Below are 17,987 nucleotides of genomic sequence, written 5' to 3' on the forward strand. Positions count from 1 at the left end.
TGGTTCATAATTTTGTATTTAAGTAGACATTTTTTACAAGTTTGTCTCACAATCACATAGCATCATTTGCATTTGTAGTCATACACATTGTGGTGTGTTAGTATGTTTAGTGACTTGTTTCTTACCCTTATCGGCCTATTGGGCCATCTAATTTAGCCTAATGTACCAACTCCATGGGCTGAAGTTTCGACCTTGGGGATTTTCCAAGGCAATTCTTATGGCTAGTATAGAACAGATAGTTAACAGTTTGATTGTTCTCTGTAATTACTCCCCAATTCTCTTTGTTGGTTAGGTTTGGTACCAGTATCTAAGAGTTACAGAGCTATACAGATTTAGAAGGTAAAACCGCAGTCATGCAAGATATTAATTTGCCTATCAATCAATACATGTAAAGTAAATAACATGGAAGTAATACGTTTGGACATAAGTTGGATGCATTAAGGAAAAGAAGGAAAAGGGCTAAAGGAGAGAAAGATTCATGGTATTTACATTTAGTAATTTGTTGCTCATGCTTAGAGGTGATCCGAGTTTGGTGTTTAGGGTAATGCTAGCTGGTCACTGCACCCTGTGTTCCAACATAAGGCTGACTTTATAGGTGAGATGTTAACTGGCTGTTGTGAAAAAAGGGGATTGAGTGAGGTGATTTTGGGATGAAGTGATTGTGATGTGCTTGAGTAAGATGGGAGTGGCTAGGTAAGAGTAGGCGATATTAATACCTGATCATGGATATTGGTGTGCAATCTGATAAAGGTCGGCCTCTATATTAATTGGGTTTAGTTGGTGCAAGATAGTTATATCTTGTTATGCTCCCTAAGTAAACATGTACAGGTAAATGTATATGGTGGATGGGTAGTGTCAAACTTGTAAGTGTGGTACGAATGGTCACAATACTTTGTGGTCAATAATACTTGGTACTTCAAAACAGCTGGTCTTGTCAATTGGTTGATTCCCAATATCTGTCAGTACTTATAATCCGTTACATTGTCATGAATGGAGCTACTGAGGAGATAAAATAGTCCTATGCCTTTATTGGAAGAGAAAGGTTTTTAATTCCATCCTAAACTGCGGAAGAGAATACAATTTGCGAGAATTAGCAGGTAACATGTTCCATGCTCGCGGGCCCCCGACAGAAAAATATCAGTCACCTCAATGAACAAATTTGGATGGGGGACCACCGAAACGTTTCCACTCATAGAACAAAGAGGGCGATTTGGCTAATACACAATGAAAGATAATACATTTTTATATAGCACTTTAATCTAAAGCTCTCTACATAGGACATATTTACATAAACTACTATTAAAAAGTTAGCTGCGGGCAAGGTCATGGAAGCGTTTAAAAACCAAACAGAGGGTTTTGAAAAGAACAGTCTGCTGCACAGGTAGCCAATGAGGACTCCTCAAAAAGTGCTGGGTAGGAAACATATTGCTGCATATTGGCTAGTTTGTTCTTGGATCGGAGTACCATGATCTTGGTTTTAGATGAGTTTAATTGAAGTTTAATCTCCAACATCCAATTGTGTATCTTACATGCACAGGCTAGCACTCTATCTACTGTTTCCAAACCAAAGGCTATTTCAATCGAAAATAAATGTGGGTATCATCAGCATGTGAGTGGTAGTGCATGTTAAACTGGGAGAAGATACTCAGTAAGGGCCAAATTGAAATGTTAAATAGCAGTGGGGATAGAGAAAACCCCAGGGCCACACCACACTTGACGGTACAGAATTGGAGCAGTGTGGACCCATTTTAACTTGCTTAGTACAGTTCGATAGAAATTATATTAACCATCTCAGGGATTCCCTAGAAACCTGCGCCAGCTCGGTCAATCTTGAGATGAGAATATTGAAATCGACAGTATCGAAGGCTGCCGATAAATCTAGCATGAATAACATGCTGATCCCACCATCATCAGCAGTCCTCAAAATGTCATCCCAAAAAGTGACTAGTGCAGTCTCAGTACCATGTCCTCGCCTGAAACCTGACTGATCCATATCAAGGATCCTATGATCTTTCAGGAAACTCAGAGTTGTATAGTAATAATGTTTTCTAAAAATCTTGGAAGGCCAAGAAAGACCTGAAATATGTTGATAATTTGACAGCGCCTTGTGGTCCAATGAAGTCTTTTTGAGCTGAGGCGTAAGATATGATTTATTTTAAGTTTATTGGGATGCATCCTTTGGGCTAAAGGGGCATTTACAAAGGTGGCAATAAGCCCACCCATTGGGGACGCATGTTGTATGGCCAAGTATGCTGGAATAGGATTGTAGTTAAAATGTGCAAATTTAAGTTCAGAAAGAAGATCAGTAACTACTTCTGGACTAACAGGTGAGAAGTCAAAGAAAGATGATGTTGAATAAGCTGCAGTTGTTGTCTCTGTATTCGACAGGGACATACTGGTTAACTGAGCGTCAATGTTTGAGCGAATCGAATTTTTGCCCATTGAAAAAAGACATTAAATTAATTCATCAAACTGAGCGATTGGTATATCACACTGAGGGGAGGCAAAGTTCTTCATAGCTGCCAAGAGAGCTTTTGATCTGTTATAAGCAATGTCAGTCTGTTTCTGGAGAAAAGAAGATTTTGCTAAAATTATACCTTTTTGTAAGCATAAAAGGCTGTCTGACAGCCTAACGAGCTTTAGGATCTCTGTTTAGCCATTTCTTCTAAATTTTCCTATAGACTTTGAGTGTTTTCAATGACTCATTATACCATTGGTTACTCCCTATCCTGGGTTTATTCATATTTTAAAAGGGGCAAGGATATCACAATTGTCTTGTAGTAATGTCATGTTAGTCAGATAGAATTCTAAACAATTTAAATCGGATGAGAGAGAAGTCAATCCCATAAGTAATTGATCACTCTTAATGGTGTTGAGATCTCTTTTGCGGAGTGAGGAATGGGCAGTAGTAGTGAGAATTTTCCAGGGGTCTGCGTGTGAGGTAGGCATAGAGAAAATTACTACAAACTGGTCGGACCATGAAACAGGAAGATGTTCCTGGTGAGACAGGGTTTTACCTCTAAATATTACAGGATCCAAGCAGTGACCGCCTATATGGGAAGTAGCAGGAAAATCATATGACCGTAAAATGTCTCTGAACTTGATACAATCTAGATAATCAGACATATTGCACCAAATATCATGTTCCTATGAATTGGAATTTTTCTTGGATTATGAATTAGAATTTAAAAATTACACCCTCTTTGGTTTTAGTAACTTTTAAGTCAATTGTTATTGCGCTGTACTGGATTGAAGTCCCGGACTCCATTTCCCAGCTTTCTGAATTCAGCACTTTGTTATTGCATCGTTGTGCCACGCCACAAGCACAAAAGACTAGCGTCAGTGCGACTGTGTCCCTGGTAAAACATCAGGCTGACTCATGGCAGTATTTGCATGGCCTGCCTGATTTGTATAAGCTGAATTATATAAAGACTTGTTTTTAGTTTTTATTGATTGTTAATCATGTTTCTATGAATAGGAATTATACTTGGATTATGAATTAGATTTTAGTATTACACCGTCTTTGGTTTTGGTAACATTTTTGTCAATTGGTATTGAGTTATTGTGCTGCAATAGGCACTGTGTTGATGTCCTGGACTCCAATGCCCAGCTTTCTGAGTTCGGCGCTTTGTTATGATGTTGTTGTGCTGTGCCGGAGGCACAAAAGAATCATGTCAGCCTCTTTGTGCCGGTTCGAGCAGGTCGATGGTTGGCGCAGAACGCTGCACAACCTTTGGTGGGGCCGTTTATTTTTTGATTCCCGCCCTTCTATATTTACGGACAGCATACTTTATATGTATTAAATCCAGTGTACTGCCTGACTGTTGTAATATTGGTCCTTTTGATCACCATATTAGCAATAGCATTATGCTACAATATATGACAACTGCCTTAATGGCATTAAACAATGAGCACAGAACACTCACCTTATGTGCCCTTAATAAAATCAGACATGTAGGTATACAATGAGTGAATCTTCTCACTCCCCACATTATATGATTTTTAAAAAGCAATCACTACTGTTGCAGGCTGGTCTGATCAATGCTAGATCAGTTGTTAAAAATGAAACTCTACTTATTAGCTCTTTAAACCTGGACTACTTCTGCTTTACAGCCAATTCCATTTCACATGTCAATGCATTGGTACAAATCAAATGGTTAAACAGAGAGTCCCAGAAAAGAGGAGGAATTGCCATGATTGTTAAAGCCTCCCTGGAACTGCTCAATTTTCGTACCTTGACCTGGGACAAAAATTCATCAAAGTTATCTGTACACTTCAGCTGTCCCCTAATGAATCCAATCAGTTAATTCTCTGTTATAGACCCGCGGACCCTGCCAGTTCTCGTTTACATGATTTTGACGTCTTTCTTATCGCAGAAGCATATGTTATCCTAATATGATCCTTTTTAGGTGATTTTAACAGTTGGTGCATAGTGATCATAGTCTTAGCTGTCCTTCTGCATAGAAAATGTTTACTTATTATTAACGAAAAGCTACAGTGTCGGACCCTTAGGCATATTGATATACACAGACTATCCGAAATTATAAGAGTGGGATCTCTGAATCAGTTTTTCATTAAACCCGCTTAGGCTTTTGCACACATAATGGTAAACGTTATCAACAATATTAAAACTCAAAAAGCTCAACTGTTATTGTTCCAGGTAGTTAAAAAATGTGACTTAATAAAAAGGAAGAAGGAAAGAAAATAAAGCTAAAAGTTAAAGATCAAAAGCAGGGTTAAGCTAGAAGTTGCTGAGGACGTTAAGTATTTCACTCAACTGTTAAAAATGGGGTTGTGATCACAGAACAAAAAGAACTATCTGAAAAGGAGTCTAAATCCCTACAAACAGAAAAAAAAGCATTTAGGCCCAAAAGTTGAAAGTGGCAAAATACACAGGGGGAGCAACATGGGTAGGCTTAGATAGGGGATAAGGGTGTGACAGTCCCCTGCTGTGTCACTGTGGGTGTTGGATGGCGTGCTCACAGATGCTGGGTGCCACCACCAGCAGTGTGATGCTCCACATAGATGTGGTGTATGGGGATCACCTGGTCCACTCCACCATGCCCCAGCACTGTGGCAGAGGACTGCCACAGTAATCATGCAAAAGGCTGCGTGGCTCCCTTTAAGGGATACCCCAAGGCATGTACAGGTCCAAACCAAGATGGAGGGCAAGCGTTTTGTGAGCTTGTTCAGTGTTCTGCCCAGTCCTGCATGGCCATACTGCCATCCGGTGTGCTGAAGCAAGGCAGTCCTTTGAACCAAGCACAGTCCCAAATGCATTACTGCACGCAGGTGGAGCACTCACTCATAGGGAAGGCCATCAGCTCAATAAAGCCATCAATCCTGGGGCTTCAGTGTGAAAGTTAGGAGTTAGAGAGCTACAGAGATTTCAGGACAGAGGATGTTGTGGCAGAGAACAGGAAAAAGATGGAAGGCTTGAGAAGGAAGAAGGCAGGCTGGCGACAAAAGGAGGACAATGGAATATAAGGAGGAAGGCTTGAGGCGAACAGCAAGGAGGTGATTGGGAGACACTGCAAGGAGGATTGTGGAAGGAACATTGAAGAAGAAGAGGTTGGAATGCGTTGCAGGGAGGAGATTGAAAGAAGTTGTAAGGAGGTTGGCAGAAGCTAGAAGAGGCAAGGGGTTGTGAGGGGGTTGCGCAGAGCACATCAGTGAAGAGATTGGAAGGAATTGAGGAGGACATTGTATGAGTTGTGAGGAAGAAGGAGACCAGCAACGACAGGCCAGGTGGAATATCAGGAGGAAGAACTACGGCGGCGGTTGTAGGAAACCATAATACTGAAAAACAGAGCACCATTGGAAAAATGTTAGGACTACAACAGAAAGGGGGTGGGGAGATACAACAAAAAGAAGTAGAGTAGGAGAGTGGAAAGGAGGGGAGATGTTGAGGAAGAGGTCCCCTTAAGATAGAGATTGTTACTGATCATCGAGACGGAAGATGTAGTTAGGGTTTTGAAGATTACAGTCAGGACCCCGTGACAGAGAGATGGCAAACAAGATAAAGAAGAGGAAGATGGATTGGCAATTTCCTGCTGGAGGCTCTGGGGATTTTTCAGCCTGCACAAATTCCCGCACTAGCCCACTGCAGGCGTAGCACACCGATGAGCATGGGCCTGAAGATTCTTGGGAAGGATCTTCCACTGTATTAGAGGTGAGAAGCAGATTACCGGATTCCACAGAACCAAAAGACAGGACAGGGTGCAGGGAACACTTACAAACCCCAGCTCTGTGAGTGACTGCACCTACTATCCTTTCCAAGAAGGTATCCATATTCTGTTTTGCAAAACCAAAAACTGTTGAAGTGAATGATAAGTTATTCTGTAGAGGGTGTGAAGATGAGCTCATCAAGAAGCTTTCCTGCTGGTATTATGTAACCAAGAGCTGTTGAAGCCATCCGGTTAAACACTATTTGCCTTTCACTACTTATTAGGTCCAGCATTGTAAATATGATACAATACGATATGTTATTTATAACGCGCTTAATACCCAGAGGTTTCTAAGCGCAGACCCGGGATCGATGCGTCATCTTGCTTCCAAGGCGAGCGGGTTGGCCCGGAGCTATCCTCCCGAGACTCTATAATAAACCCTAATTGAAGTATATCTCTCTGTATTTGCCTCTTGTTGATACCTTTTGGCTTAATGACTGGGAATAATTTGAAAGTGCAAATAAAATACTCCATACAAGCATATCGATGGTGCAGTTTGGTAAAAAAAGAACAATTAAACGTTGTAACCTGTATTAAAAGTCCCAGATCTGATAAAAATCGATTGGTTTCAGATACTGTATTCAATTCATGCAAGTTTGTATGGCTGCTTTGACCGTAACAATGACTTACCAAAAATTAGGTGGATTGATTCAAACCCCTCCTTTTCCTTTTATCTGCTTCTATCGTGTTCAGGTTTTCTTTCTCTGATCTCTTGTACCAATATGATTTTACACTGCTTTCCGGGATTCCATTTGGCTAGGGCTTTCACTTCACCAAGCGATTCACAAGAAAATAGCTCTATTTTAAAAAGTGCTATTACAGAGACATACCCATGAGGACAGAGCTTGCTCAAGTATGTATTGGAACATGATGCTGTATTTGGTGTCAGGCTGGAGCTGGCCTTGATCTAGGCCAAAAGCCATATGTAGACAGGAGGACACACTAACATCCTTAAATGGTCCTCTCTAAGCCTCTCAGAACCTCCCTCTCCAGGGGTCCTTGTTCTATAGTAGAATTAGGCAGAGTAAGTCAAAAAATGTCCACAGCGCTTATACAGGTATTCGGCAATTAGCACCAGGCAGCGGCTGTCTGTGTGTGTGGGTACACTGCCAATGTACTACCACAGTGCATAAACAGTAATCAAGAGGTCCACAGACACACTGCGCCAAGTGCAAACGTTAAACTGCGGTCTGGTGTGTATTCAGAGATTTGCCAGTATTTGTGACAACTCTAATGCTTCGCGGATGCGGTAATTTTCTGAAAGCAGTCGGGGTTGCAAAAAATGAATGAACGGCATTAGAGTTGTCACAATTACAGGCATAATTATGCCTTATGTAATTTGATTCAATCATTCTCAACCACAAGCCTCAGATGAAGAGCCAGTTGAGCTTGAAACACGTGTCAGGCGGTTTTCTAAATTCTCTGAATAAACACCAGACCGCAGTTTAACGTTTGCACTTTCTTGGCGCAGTGTGTCTGTGGACCTCTTGATTACTGTCCTTGTTCTATAGTTTTCCAACCCAAACATACTCTCCTCAGCATCCCACCATAAGCTTGTAAAGTGGGGGCTTTCTCTTGTTCCTTTCTTCGCGCCACCCTCATTCTTGTACTTTCCCTGGCCCTCCTTGACGTTTCTGTTTTGGCTCATACCCCACCCATACCAGACTTTGTGCCTTCACTCAGTCTCCTCACCCCGTTCTTCCATTCCCCATTCTCTTCCCGAATACTCTTACTATTTCTTCCACTCTGCACACTGGCCACCCTTTTCTCCTCAGACACCTCTAAAAAGAGCTAACTTTGAAATCTCTCTTCCCTCAAACTCCTGGGTCTCTCGCTCCCCAGTTTGCAAAGTGCATTGCTCCAACCTGCTCCAGGATCTCCACCTCCCCCAGATTCATGCATCTCTCCCTCTTCCCCAGACTCCTGGATCTCTTCCTCTCTCCGAGCCTGCTGGGTCTCTCCCCGAGCCTCCTGGTCTCTCCCCGAGCCTCCTGGGTTTCTCCCCACCACCAGCTTCCTCGGTCTCTCCCCTTCTCCCAGCCCCATGGGTCCCTCGCTTTCCCCTGCACCACGGGTCTCTCCCTTTCCACAGCCCCCTGGGTCTCCCCTTCAGTCTCTAATATGGTCCTTACCCAAGTCTCCTAGGCCCTTGTACACTTAGCCTTCAGGTTCTCTCCTTTGGATACCTCCCTCCTGCATTCTTCCTCAGCTGTCTCCAAATGAGCTCCTTCGCTGGACTCCCACAGCCTTCTGTCACATGCCATTCCTTGTATAGGGCCTTGACCCCACCTTCCAGCCTCTGTGGCCTAAAGAAAGTCAGATGTGCCTCCCTATGAAAGTGGTAGGCCGAATGTTTGATGGACCCGCCCCTGGGGATGGCTTGCAGTGTTGACGTGGGACTTCTTAGACACTCCCCATGGGTGGCACTCGTTCTGTCTACTACACCTTTGCTCCCGCACTCAGGGAGAATTACCTTAAGCTAACAGTTCTTATGTGGATGTAGACTGGGTCTAATTATGAGTACAGCATTGCGGGAAAAAACCGTAGTAATGTGCCAGTAATTCCATTACCGTTGCATTACCATGCCACCGTACTATGAGTTTGTTCATAAGGTGGATATTTAAACCTCCAGCAAAAATCCCCATGGAGTCTTTTGGACACCAACAATGGGGACTTACACTGCCCTACCACCACTTGTAATTCATGCAAGTGTTGCCGGCTCTGTGGGACCACTCCATGTTAATTACCTTAAAGGGACAGATGCTGCCAAGTCCGTTATGTAATGAGCCCCTGCTTCACATGTATAGTATGGTGGGCGCAACCAGGGGACTCATCCTGTACTATCTCTGGGCCGAGCATCACCTTGCTGGTGGCAGCTTCTGGACCACCTGGTGACTCCACCACCCACCAGTAAGGTCAGGCAGGTTACGTCATCACAGTGCCCACAATGGAACACCAGAGAAAGGTGTTGGCTGTGGTCTTGGAAGAGTATGAGCCACAGTTAGAAAGGTGGTTTGGAGGGCATTTAACAACTGGACACAAATGAGGTGATGTTTGACAATCTGAAATGGAATGGGCTGCGTCAGGTGCTTGGGACCCCGAGATGGTACCAGTGGATGTGTTGTCCCTGAAAATATAGGTTGTTTCGGATGTCCAAGTATGAGAATTTGGAGCGGGGACACCAATGACTGGTGCCTTAGGCCTACAGGAATCCCATTAAGGGAAAGACATCAAGAAAGGTTGACAGAGGCACAGTCATGATGGTGTTGCACATATCAGGGGTCTAAGGAGAATATTTTATATGTTGCCATCAAAATGTAGGTTTTGTTATTGGATGACTGTTTCATTCTGATATTCCCAAACTTGAGTCCCTACATTTTGAACATGTCAAAATGGAACTGGATGACAATGGCATGACAGCTACTGTGGGTTTTCCAGTGCATTTAAAAGTTGCATTTCTGGGGAAAAGATACTCATTCACCCAGGTGTTGGCTGACATGAAGATTCTGTGAGATGGGCATTAGAAAGAAGAATATACTACCGGTTGACTGTGGTTGATCTATTTGGGTGGTGTTGCTGCTGGTCCTATCAATGAGACCTGTAGTAACCCCAGTTTTGGCCACTGTGGGGTGGGGGAGAGGTTGGTGGAGCTGGATCCTAGGAGGAGTTCGGATTCCTGTGTTACTTTATTGTGTTCTCTACCAATGCACTCTTCCCCTATGAGATAGAAGTGGGACCCTAGGTTACGTAGGTATCTTCAGAGTTTTTATGGACTGTAGAAAGATTATAAGGTCAGCCTTTCTGTTTTGCTTTCCATATATGAAGCTTTAAAACGAAGACATTTTAGGCATTTCCACACACAACCTTTCCTACAATCGGTAAACCAAATTCTGTACCATTGGACCCTCCTCCTTTAATAGACATTCTTGATATTTTCCTACTTCTTTAAAGTGCTAGTTCAAGCGTTCCCTGGTCCTGGACAGATAAGACAATGTCAAATGAAGATCTTCACATTTTCCACACTCACTAGACATGCAACTCTTTCCATAGCCTGGAACCAGGTCACTAACACACAGTTTCTGCATACTTTTAGTAGGGAAGTTGAACAATGAGGTCAAAGTGCTCAGGAGTGACATTTTTGAATCAAGAAACATCACTTTGAACACCGTATTCTTGAAAGGGAATGTCACTATATTTTGTAAGCCTTCTCAAGATCAACAATGTCTCCAATGAATAGAGTTTGGTGCAACCCACCGAGTACTGCCCGAGGTGTGGAATGGGACTCTTAAGAGCGTCTTGCAATGCTGTTCCAGATTCTGAGGACAGTGTTGCAAAGTTGCATTAAAAGAGCTCTTGTGTGGATCAACAGGCTTCTAGGTTGCTGCCACCGATCACCAGGCCGCTCACGCTCTGGTTCTGGGGAAGTTGGCCGGGTTCCGGGTGCATGAGATTGGGTCACAGAGTCACGTGCAGAGGATCCCAGTGCCTGTACGTCCACTGGCATTTTGCAGCTTTTAGAGCAAACAAAACAGGGCAATTTTCTAAAGACGGATTTGGGATGGCACAAGGTAGAAACCATAACAATGCCCCAGTGGACTGCAACAGCATTTCACATAGCCCGCTGACTTTCGGTATTCAGGCGCAAGAATAAGAGGAAGAGATGGACAAGAGTAATATTAAAGGACAGTGGCACTAGGCGTCTGATGCAGGCTGTAGAACCTCAAATGAATCATGCTGTTGATAAATTACACTGAGTATTTTTCTAATATACAATCTCTTCTGTTCTCGAAGGAGGAGTAAAGAGCAGGGGGGGAAATGGAAGGGCATGCGCTTAACAGTACCAGGTTACAAGAAAAGAGTGCAAGGATTCCCCAGTAGACAAGCCAGATGAAGGACATATCATGGTAGCATAAGTCTCAGCCACCAAGGTCATAGGATTTCCTGACGTGGGAAGTTTTTGTTTTTGTTTTTTGCGGAAATGTATGTGGTTGTCCATATAGATGGCCAACGGTATGCTGATGCAAAGTGACGACCCAGCTGCTGCAGGAATTCTGCCTCCAAGCTGCTTTGACGCCTAGGATCTCAGATGCCTTGGGGAAAATATATTTTTTATTTCTGTCATGGTTAGTGGACTGATGTTCCAATAAGCTCTGCTGATGAGGCCGAGGATTTTGAACTCGATGCAAGATTTAAAAGATTGCCAGTGAAGAGATTGCTGAGGTGATGTCATCCCTGAATTTGAGGCCCATACGAAGTTTAGCTGCTTTGTTCTGGATCACTTGACGTGGTTGAGGAATGTTGTGGGGGAGACCAAGTCCGAGGCTATTACATTAGTCCATGTGCAAGAGAGGGAACCATTGCGAAGGGCACCTCAACCTTCTGAGACATATTGAGGAGTTGGAGGCTGCATTTCAGAATATGCTATTGGAAATGAGATTAGTGAATTCCTGGCTGTGAGGTACATAGGACAAAAGATTACCAAAGTTAATATGAAGGTTTTTCGCAGAGTGTGTCAGTTTTGGAGAAGGGCAAAGAGGGGGGGATCCAAATGAAGGGAATATAGGTGCGATTGGAGTTGCCAATGTAGATGATCACTATTTATGAGGCATTCAGACAGAGATCCTTATCAATCATCTCATCTTGGATCTGGTGTAGGCAGCCTGGGATACAGTGATGGGTAAGGGCTAATTACTGCAGATTTAAAGCATTGCCCGCATAAATTTGGAGAATGGCAGCGTATGGTGCAATGAGGTTCACCAAAGGTCTGAGATAGATTTAAAGAGCTAGGGGGATAGTACAGAGAGTTGCGGGACGCCAACGTGTTGGGTGATGGGCTACATGAGTAAAGGGCCTCGCCTGACCTGAATAACACGGTTGGACAGGAAAGAAGAAATCAGGTGGTTTGCAGAGCCAGATAAGCAATATGATTTTTCCAAGCAGCGGGGGGTGGCAGTGTGGGTGGTTTGCTTGGTGTGGTTTAAAACCTAACTAGCACAAAGTCACTCTCCTAATGGAGACATGGAACCAACACATATGTGCTACAATGTGGAATGTTACCAAGGCATAGACTCCAAATACTAGAACAGCGGTGAGCAGGGAAAGGGACCCAACAGAGACAAGTCTGCTATAGTAAATGTACTCCAGCTAGGTTTAGTAAGTGCTCTTTAACAATAGGATTAGGCACCTTGAAAAGTAAGAAGAATGCAACTGTGCCAAAAATCTCATATTATGCACATTTTGAGTGACTACACTATGACTTATGCCATCAATGCTTCTCTGAATAGCACAGATTAAGAACACCATACATGAGTCCATCCTTCCCCCCACAATGATTCCAGTTTATGTAAATCTTGGTATGTCTCGCACCAACTGGCTTCCTCCATCTTCAAAACAGCTTCAAAGTGGAGCGTCATGTCAGGCACATTGGTCAGTTAGCAGTCCTGGTTTTTCACTATAGATTTTGGTGCTTGTAGTTTGATGCTTTGCCTTACAACTGTGGCCCTACAAGTCACTGCATACACAGCAAAATGGCAGGAAACTGTTACTCATGGCCTGGGGCAACTTTGCAGCTATACTTCAAGTAGAATATCCCGAATAGGCGGACCCCCAAGGGCTCTTAATGTTCAAGGAGTTTCAAGGTAGACCCAGGTGTTCCGCTGCACAGTAGGTAGGATCATGGTTCCTTTTTTGACTGAGGCAAGTCCAGCAAGATCCAGCAACAGGAAAAGATGTTACTCAAATGACGGCAAACTCGTTGGATGCAAATCCAGCACATGAAGGCAGAAATTACACTATGTGACAAAACCAATACAATATCTGGTTCACTACAGAAACAAAAAGGAGAAAAGATTGACGCCGCTCAAGCTGAACTATTTGGAAAAACAGGTCAATTTCACTCTGGACAAAAAGAAAAAAGAAGATTCGATTTAGTAGTAATACTGAGAACTTAAGGGATGTGGTGTGAGGTCAACACATAGGTATATATAGGACCTTTGAAATCATACTGCACTCACAGCTTTTTTTCATTCCCAGCAGCTGACACTTATTCTGCTCACTGGTTGGCTTCACTGAATCCACGGATCAAGCACTGCCATCGCCTTCTTCTCAGTTACAGCACGAATCAGAAGTTCCATAAACTTATGATCCTCACGAACACATTACCTATCTTGTTAAATAAACAATTGATCCTCCAGATCCCACCATTACCCTATCAGAAAGAGGATTACGAGAGGGGAGGTGGGGCAGCAAAAGAAGTCCTACTATTGCAAGGCTTCCCTAGGTTGATCCCCAAGGACTTTGCTCCTCCTAGAATGGGCCCCAAAAGCGTGTACCCCTTATCAAAAGTAGAAGACATGAACAGTGGCAGTTTAGTAAACAATTCTTCACTGGTTCCAATTCATTATTTGTGATGACATGCATTGCATCGTAGATGTTGGGTAGTTTTGCATTCCAGGTGCAAGTGGAATGCATGGATAGCTGCCCACACTGGCACTCTGCTCGAATTATTTCTTCCCAGTTCTTACCATGTAGCTTGCAGTTGCCAGCTCCAGCATTATGGCTTGTGCCCCAAGCTCAGTGATACTGATGAGCCCTGAAAGAAAGGTAGACTTTAACAGAACAGAATACATTTTGGGAGTAAAAACACTAAACACAGTATGGCAATATGCTTACCAACCTGCCAAAAAGCCTCCAATTTCAAAGGTCCACCACTCGATGCAGACCATGAACATGCTAGGAATGGCCAGACGTATGAAGCACCCCCATTCCTGGAGGCAATCCATGGACCAACCTTTAAAAAGATTCAAAGCAGGTTAATCAATGATCAGCCAAATTATTTCCGAGTGACAGTTCATGTCACTGAAATAAAGATACATATTAAACATGTAATTGCCAATGTGATCTCGGCTACGACTAGCAGACCATAAATAGGTGCATTCCATTACCAACTTTCCAAAGTAAGAAAACCTGTGGCTTGCTGTCTGGATACCCCCACATTGCAATTGTTGCCAATCTGCAGGCAAGACACTGATGCAATGTATGATCTTTTGACTGGATTCTCCCACATTGGAATGTTTTTCAATGTGTATGGGAGACATTGATGCACTTCACGATCTCTGTGATATACATGTATTTGGTGATTGATTACATAGGCTTTATGATAGATGCATGTTTGAGTGGTTTGTAAGAATGGATTGGATGAGTGAATCATTTTTAAACAGGATTTTTTTTTCTCAGTTTTGTATATGTTTTGATACAATCTTAAAATGTTTAAATTGTTATAATACATTCATCTTTGTCCTCGTTACAGTAGTGTGTGAATTCCCTGTGGGTGGGAACTTATCTAAAGTTATATTTAGTGACATTAGTACTTTGAAGTCTCATGTGACAGCATCCTGTTCTGGTTTGTGTTCAACAATATATGGCAGCATTGCCACGGTAAGATATGTTCATGCTGCTTGTGCCCAAAGAAGCACAAGGCTGGATTCAGCAATATAGGCGTGTTTTGCCTAAACACTGGCATCAGGAAATTCAACTAAATCCCTCCCATGTTTCAAGATTTTCTTTAAAATAATATATTCAAGGCTATACCAACTTAATTAGTAACATCTTAACTGGTCTAAAGGTTAGCCATTTCTGAGGGTCAACATATTTTCAGAAGCCCCAACATGTGAAAATAACTAATGCCAAAAAGTGTAGAACAGGAAACGGGTCTTCTCTTGTTATAAACCAATAGAGAAAAGCAACAATCCACCAGAATCCGTGCCACTCCAACACTATTAATGTTCAGAAAAGATGAATGCCCGGCAATTAAGGAGGCCCTCTTGAAGCAACTTAATCTGAAGATGCTGGTCATCCTATGAGATGGCCAAAATGTGCCCGGCTCCTGTAAACGTTGCATTAACCTTTGCACAGCACTCCACTTCCTCTAGCTAGGTTCATGCCATATACATCAGTAGTCACTGTAAAGAACAAGTTACTTCTTACCTTGTAACGTTCTTTCGACGGGATGTTCCTCAGCCGTATTTCTTATCTTTGATAGATCATCTCCCAGCTTGCTGGCCTCAGAATTGTTTTTTCAGTAGAGGGCGCTGTGCGTCGACATCCCTCGAGCCGATGTCCCTCGACGGCCTCCGTATCGGCACCGACGTCACCACGCGTATAAATAGACTCACGCAGCGTCCGTTGCTCAGTTCCGTTTTGACGTTAACATTTGTTTTACATGAATTGGTTATTGACCTTGAAGGAGCGCAAGCTGCAACCACAAGGGAAGTATTACTGCGGGGATGGATGGGAGGGGCGATAAGGAATACGTCGGAGGAACATCCCCGTCGAAAGAACGTTACAAGGTAAGAAGTAACTTGTTCTTCGAAGGGATTGTGTCCTCCGACGTATTCCTTATCTTTGATAGACTCCCATAGCAGTGGTGTGCAATCGGAGGTGGGAATAAAACGCTATGTTTTCTTTAGGAATTAACCGAATGTAATACGGCTTTGCCAAACCTAGTCTCTTGACTAGAGGAGGAATCCAGGTTGTAAAATCTTGTGAAGGTATGTGCAGACGACCATGTGGCAGCCGCACATATGTCTCGAACCGGAACCCCTCTTTGGAGGGCCGAGAAGGCTGCGATACCCCTGGTTGAATGAGCCCTAAGATTTTGAGGAGGCTCTTTCCCTGCCAGTTTGTAACATTCCAGGATGGCCAAAATAATCCATCTGGAAATGGTTTGTTTTATCGGTAGTCCCAACTTGTGCCCGGAGTAACCCACAATCAGTTGGACTGCTTGCCTAATCTTAGCAAGTCTGCTGATGTAAAAGCTTAAAACCCGCCTTGGGTCCAGCCTATGTAGCCTTTCTTCCTCTTTCCCCAGATGGGGAGGCGGATAGAATGAAGGCAAAGTAATTTTCGGAGTGATGTGGAATTCAGAAACCACCTGTGGGAGGAAATTAGGCTTCACCTGTAGGACAACCTTGTCTTTATGAAAAATTGTATGAGGGGGTTTACAAGATGGAGCTTGTAATTCGCTCACCCTTCTAGCAGATGTTAAAGCCACTAATAAGATAGTTTTAAGGGTGAGAAATTTTAGCGAACAAGAGTGGAGTGGTTCGAAAGGAGTAGCCATCAGGAAATTTAAGACTAAATTTAAGTCCCATAAAAGGAACCTGGAAAGGTTTTGGAGGGGAGACATTAGTTAATCCCTTTAGAAATTGTATTACTAAGGGTAATTTGAAATACAAAGGTTCCTCCGCAGTGCGCTTGAAGATCGATAGCGCTGCGAGATAGCCCTTGATAGTGCCAACTTGAAGTGCTGAATTTGCCAAGTAGAGTAGAAAGGATAACACTGTTGGTGTACCACATGAAAAGGGGTCGATATTCTCTTCTCTACACCAGCTGCAAAACTTGTTCCAATGGCAGCGGTATAAAGACTTTTTTTGCTGGCCTTCTGGCCGAAAGCAACACTTCCATGACGTCATCAGGGAGGGCCCAATCCTTGTATCTCAACCTTTCAGAAGCCAGGCATGAAGGTTGAGGGTTCTGATGTCTGGATGGAGAACCTGACCTCCCTTCTGTGAGAGAAGATTCTCCTTGAGTGGAAGACGAATTGGAGGGCAGATGGACATGTCCAGAAGGTCCGGGTACCACGTTCTCCTGGCCCAGTCTGGGGCAATTAGGATCATGGTCCTCCGGAATCTTCTCAACCTCCTGATCATTTGTGGAATGACAGGGACTGGTGGAAACGCGTACAGGAGTGGAAACTCCCAGTCCACTACGAATGCGTCCCCTAGAGCTCCTCTCGGGGGAAATTCACTTGAACAAAACAGATCATACTTTCTGTTGGTACTAGTGGCAAACAGATCCACTTGAGGGGTTCCCCAAAAGGCGAAGATCTCCTGAAGGACTTCCTGAGCTAGTTCCCACTGGTGGGAGACTGTGCCCTGCCTGCTCAGAGCGTTCACCGTCAAGTTCTTCTCTCCGGCTAGATGGACTGCCGATAGAGAGATTCCTTCTTGAATTGCCCAAAACCAGAGCTGCATTGCCTCTCTGCCCAGTGGTAGTGATCCTACGCCCCCTCTTTTATTGAGGTAGTGCATGGCCACTGTGTTGTCCGTCATTATCAGGACATTTTCCCCCTGTACAGATGGCAGAAAAGCTTTCAGCGCTAGTCTGATTGCTCTCAGCTCTAACAGGTTGATATGTAGTCTGGACTCCGATGGAGACCAACGACCGCTGATGGTCAAGTCATTGGTATGGGCTCCCCACCCCGTGAGTGAAGCATCTGTGACTACTGTTATCTCCGGCCATGGTTGCCAAAACAGTTCCCCCTTCAAGATGTTTTTCTGGCAGGCCCACCAATGTAGGTCTCGAGCCACCTTGTCCGGAATCTGAAGGAGGTCTGTCATTTTCCCTGAGAATTGTGACCACTGAGTCCTCAGTGCCCACTGAAGAGATCTCATTCTCAGGCGAGCCTCTGGCACAAGGAAGATGCAGGATGCCATGAGGCCTAGCAACCTCAAAAAGTCAAAGGCTGGGAGACGTTGGCATTTTGAAACTTGGTGACCATCTGCAGAATATCTTGAGCCCTCACCTCTGGTGGCGAGGCTTTTCCCAGGGAAGTGTCCAGGACCGCTCCAATGAACTGGAGTCTCTGTGATGGTATCATCTGTGACTTCTTTAAATTGAGGGAGAAGCCCAGTTTGTGAAGGAAGTGGCAGACATAATCTAGCTGGATCTGAGCTTGTTCCGAAGGCACAGCTCTGATCA

The 17,987-nt window shown here is 43.7% G+C and overlaps 1 protein-coding gene across 2 annotated transcripts in view; it reads right to left on the reverse strand.

The window, feature by feature from the left end:
* LOC138488295 (multidrug and toxin extrusion protein 2-like) overlaps nt 1–17,987 on the reverse strand; it is a 398,530-nt gene that overhangs the window by 168,913 nt on the left and 211,630 nt on the right. For both annotated transcript variants that reach the window (XM_069615178.1, XM_069615177.1), the window contains exons 9-10: nt 13,903–14,016; nt 13,751–13,818 (exon numbers count right to left, since the gene is read on the reverse strand). In XM_069615178.1, coding sequence (XP_069471279.1) covers nt 13,751–13,818; nt 13,903–14,016 — 182 coding nt within the window. The remainder of the gene's footprint in view (nt 1–13,750; nt 13,819–13,902; nt 14,017–17,987) is intronic.

This window comes from Ambystoma mexicanum, chromosome 9 (assembly GCF_040938575.1).
Source record: "Ambystoma mexicanum isolate Mex_15411 chromosome 9, UKY_AmexF1_1, whole genome shotgun sequence".
NCBI lineage: Eukaryota > Metazoa > Chordata > Amphibia > Caudata > Ambystomatidae > Ambystoma > Ambystoma mexicanum.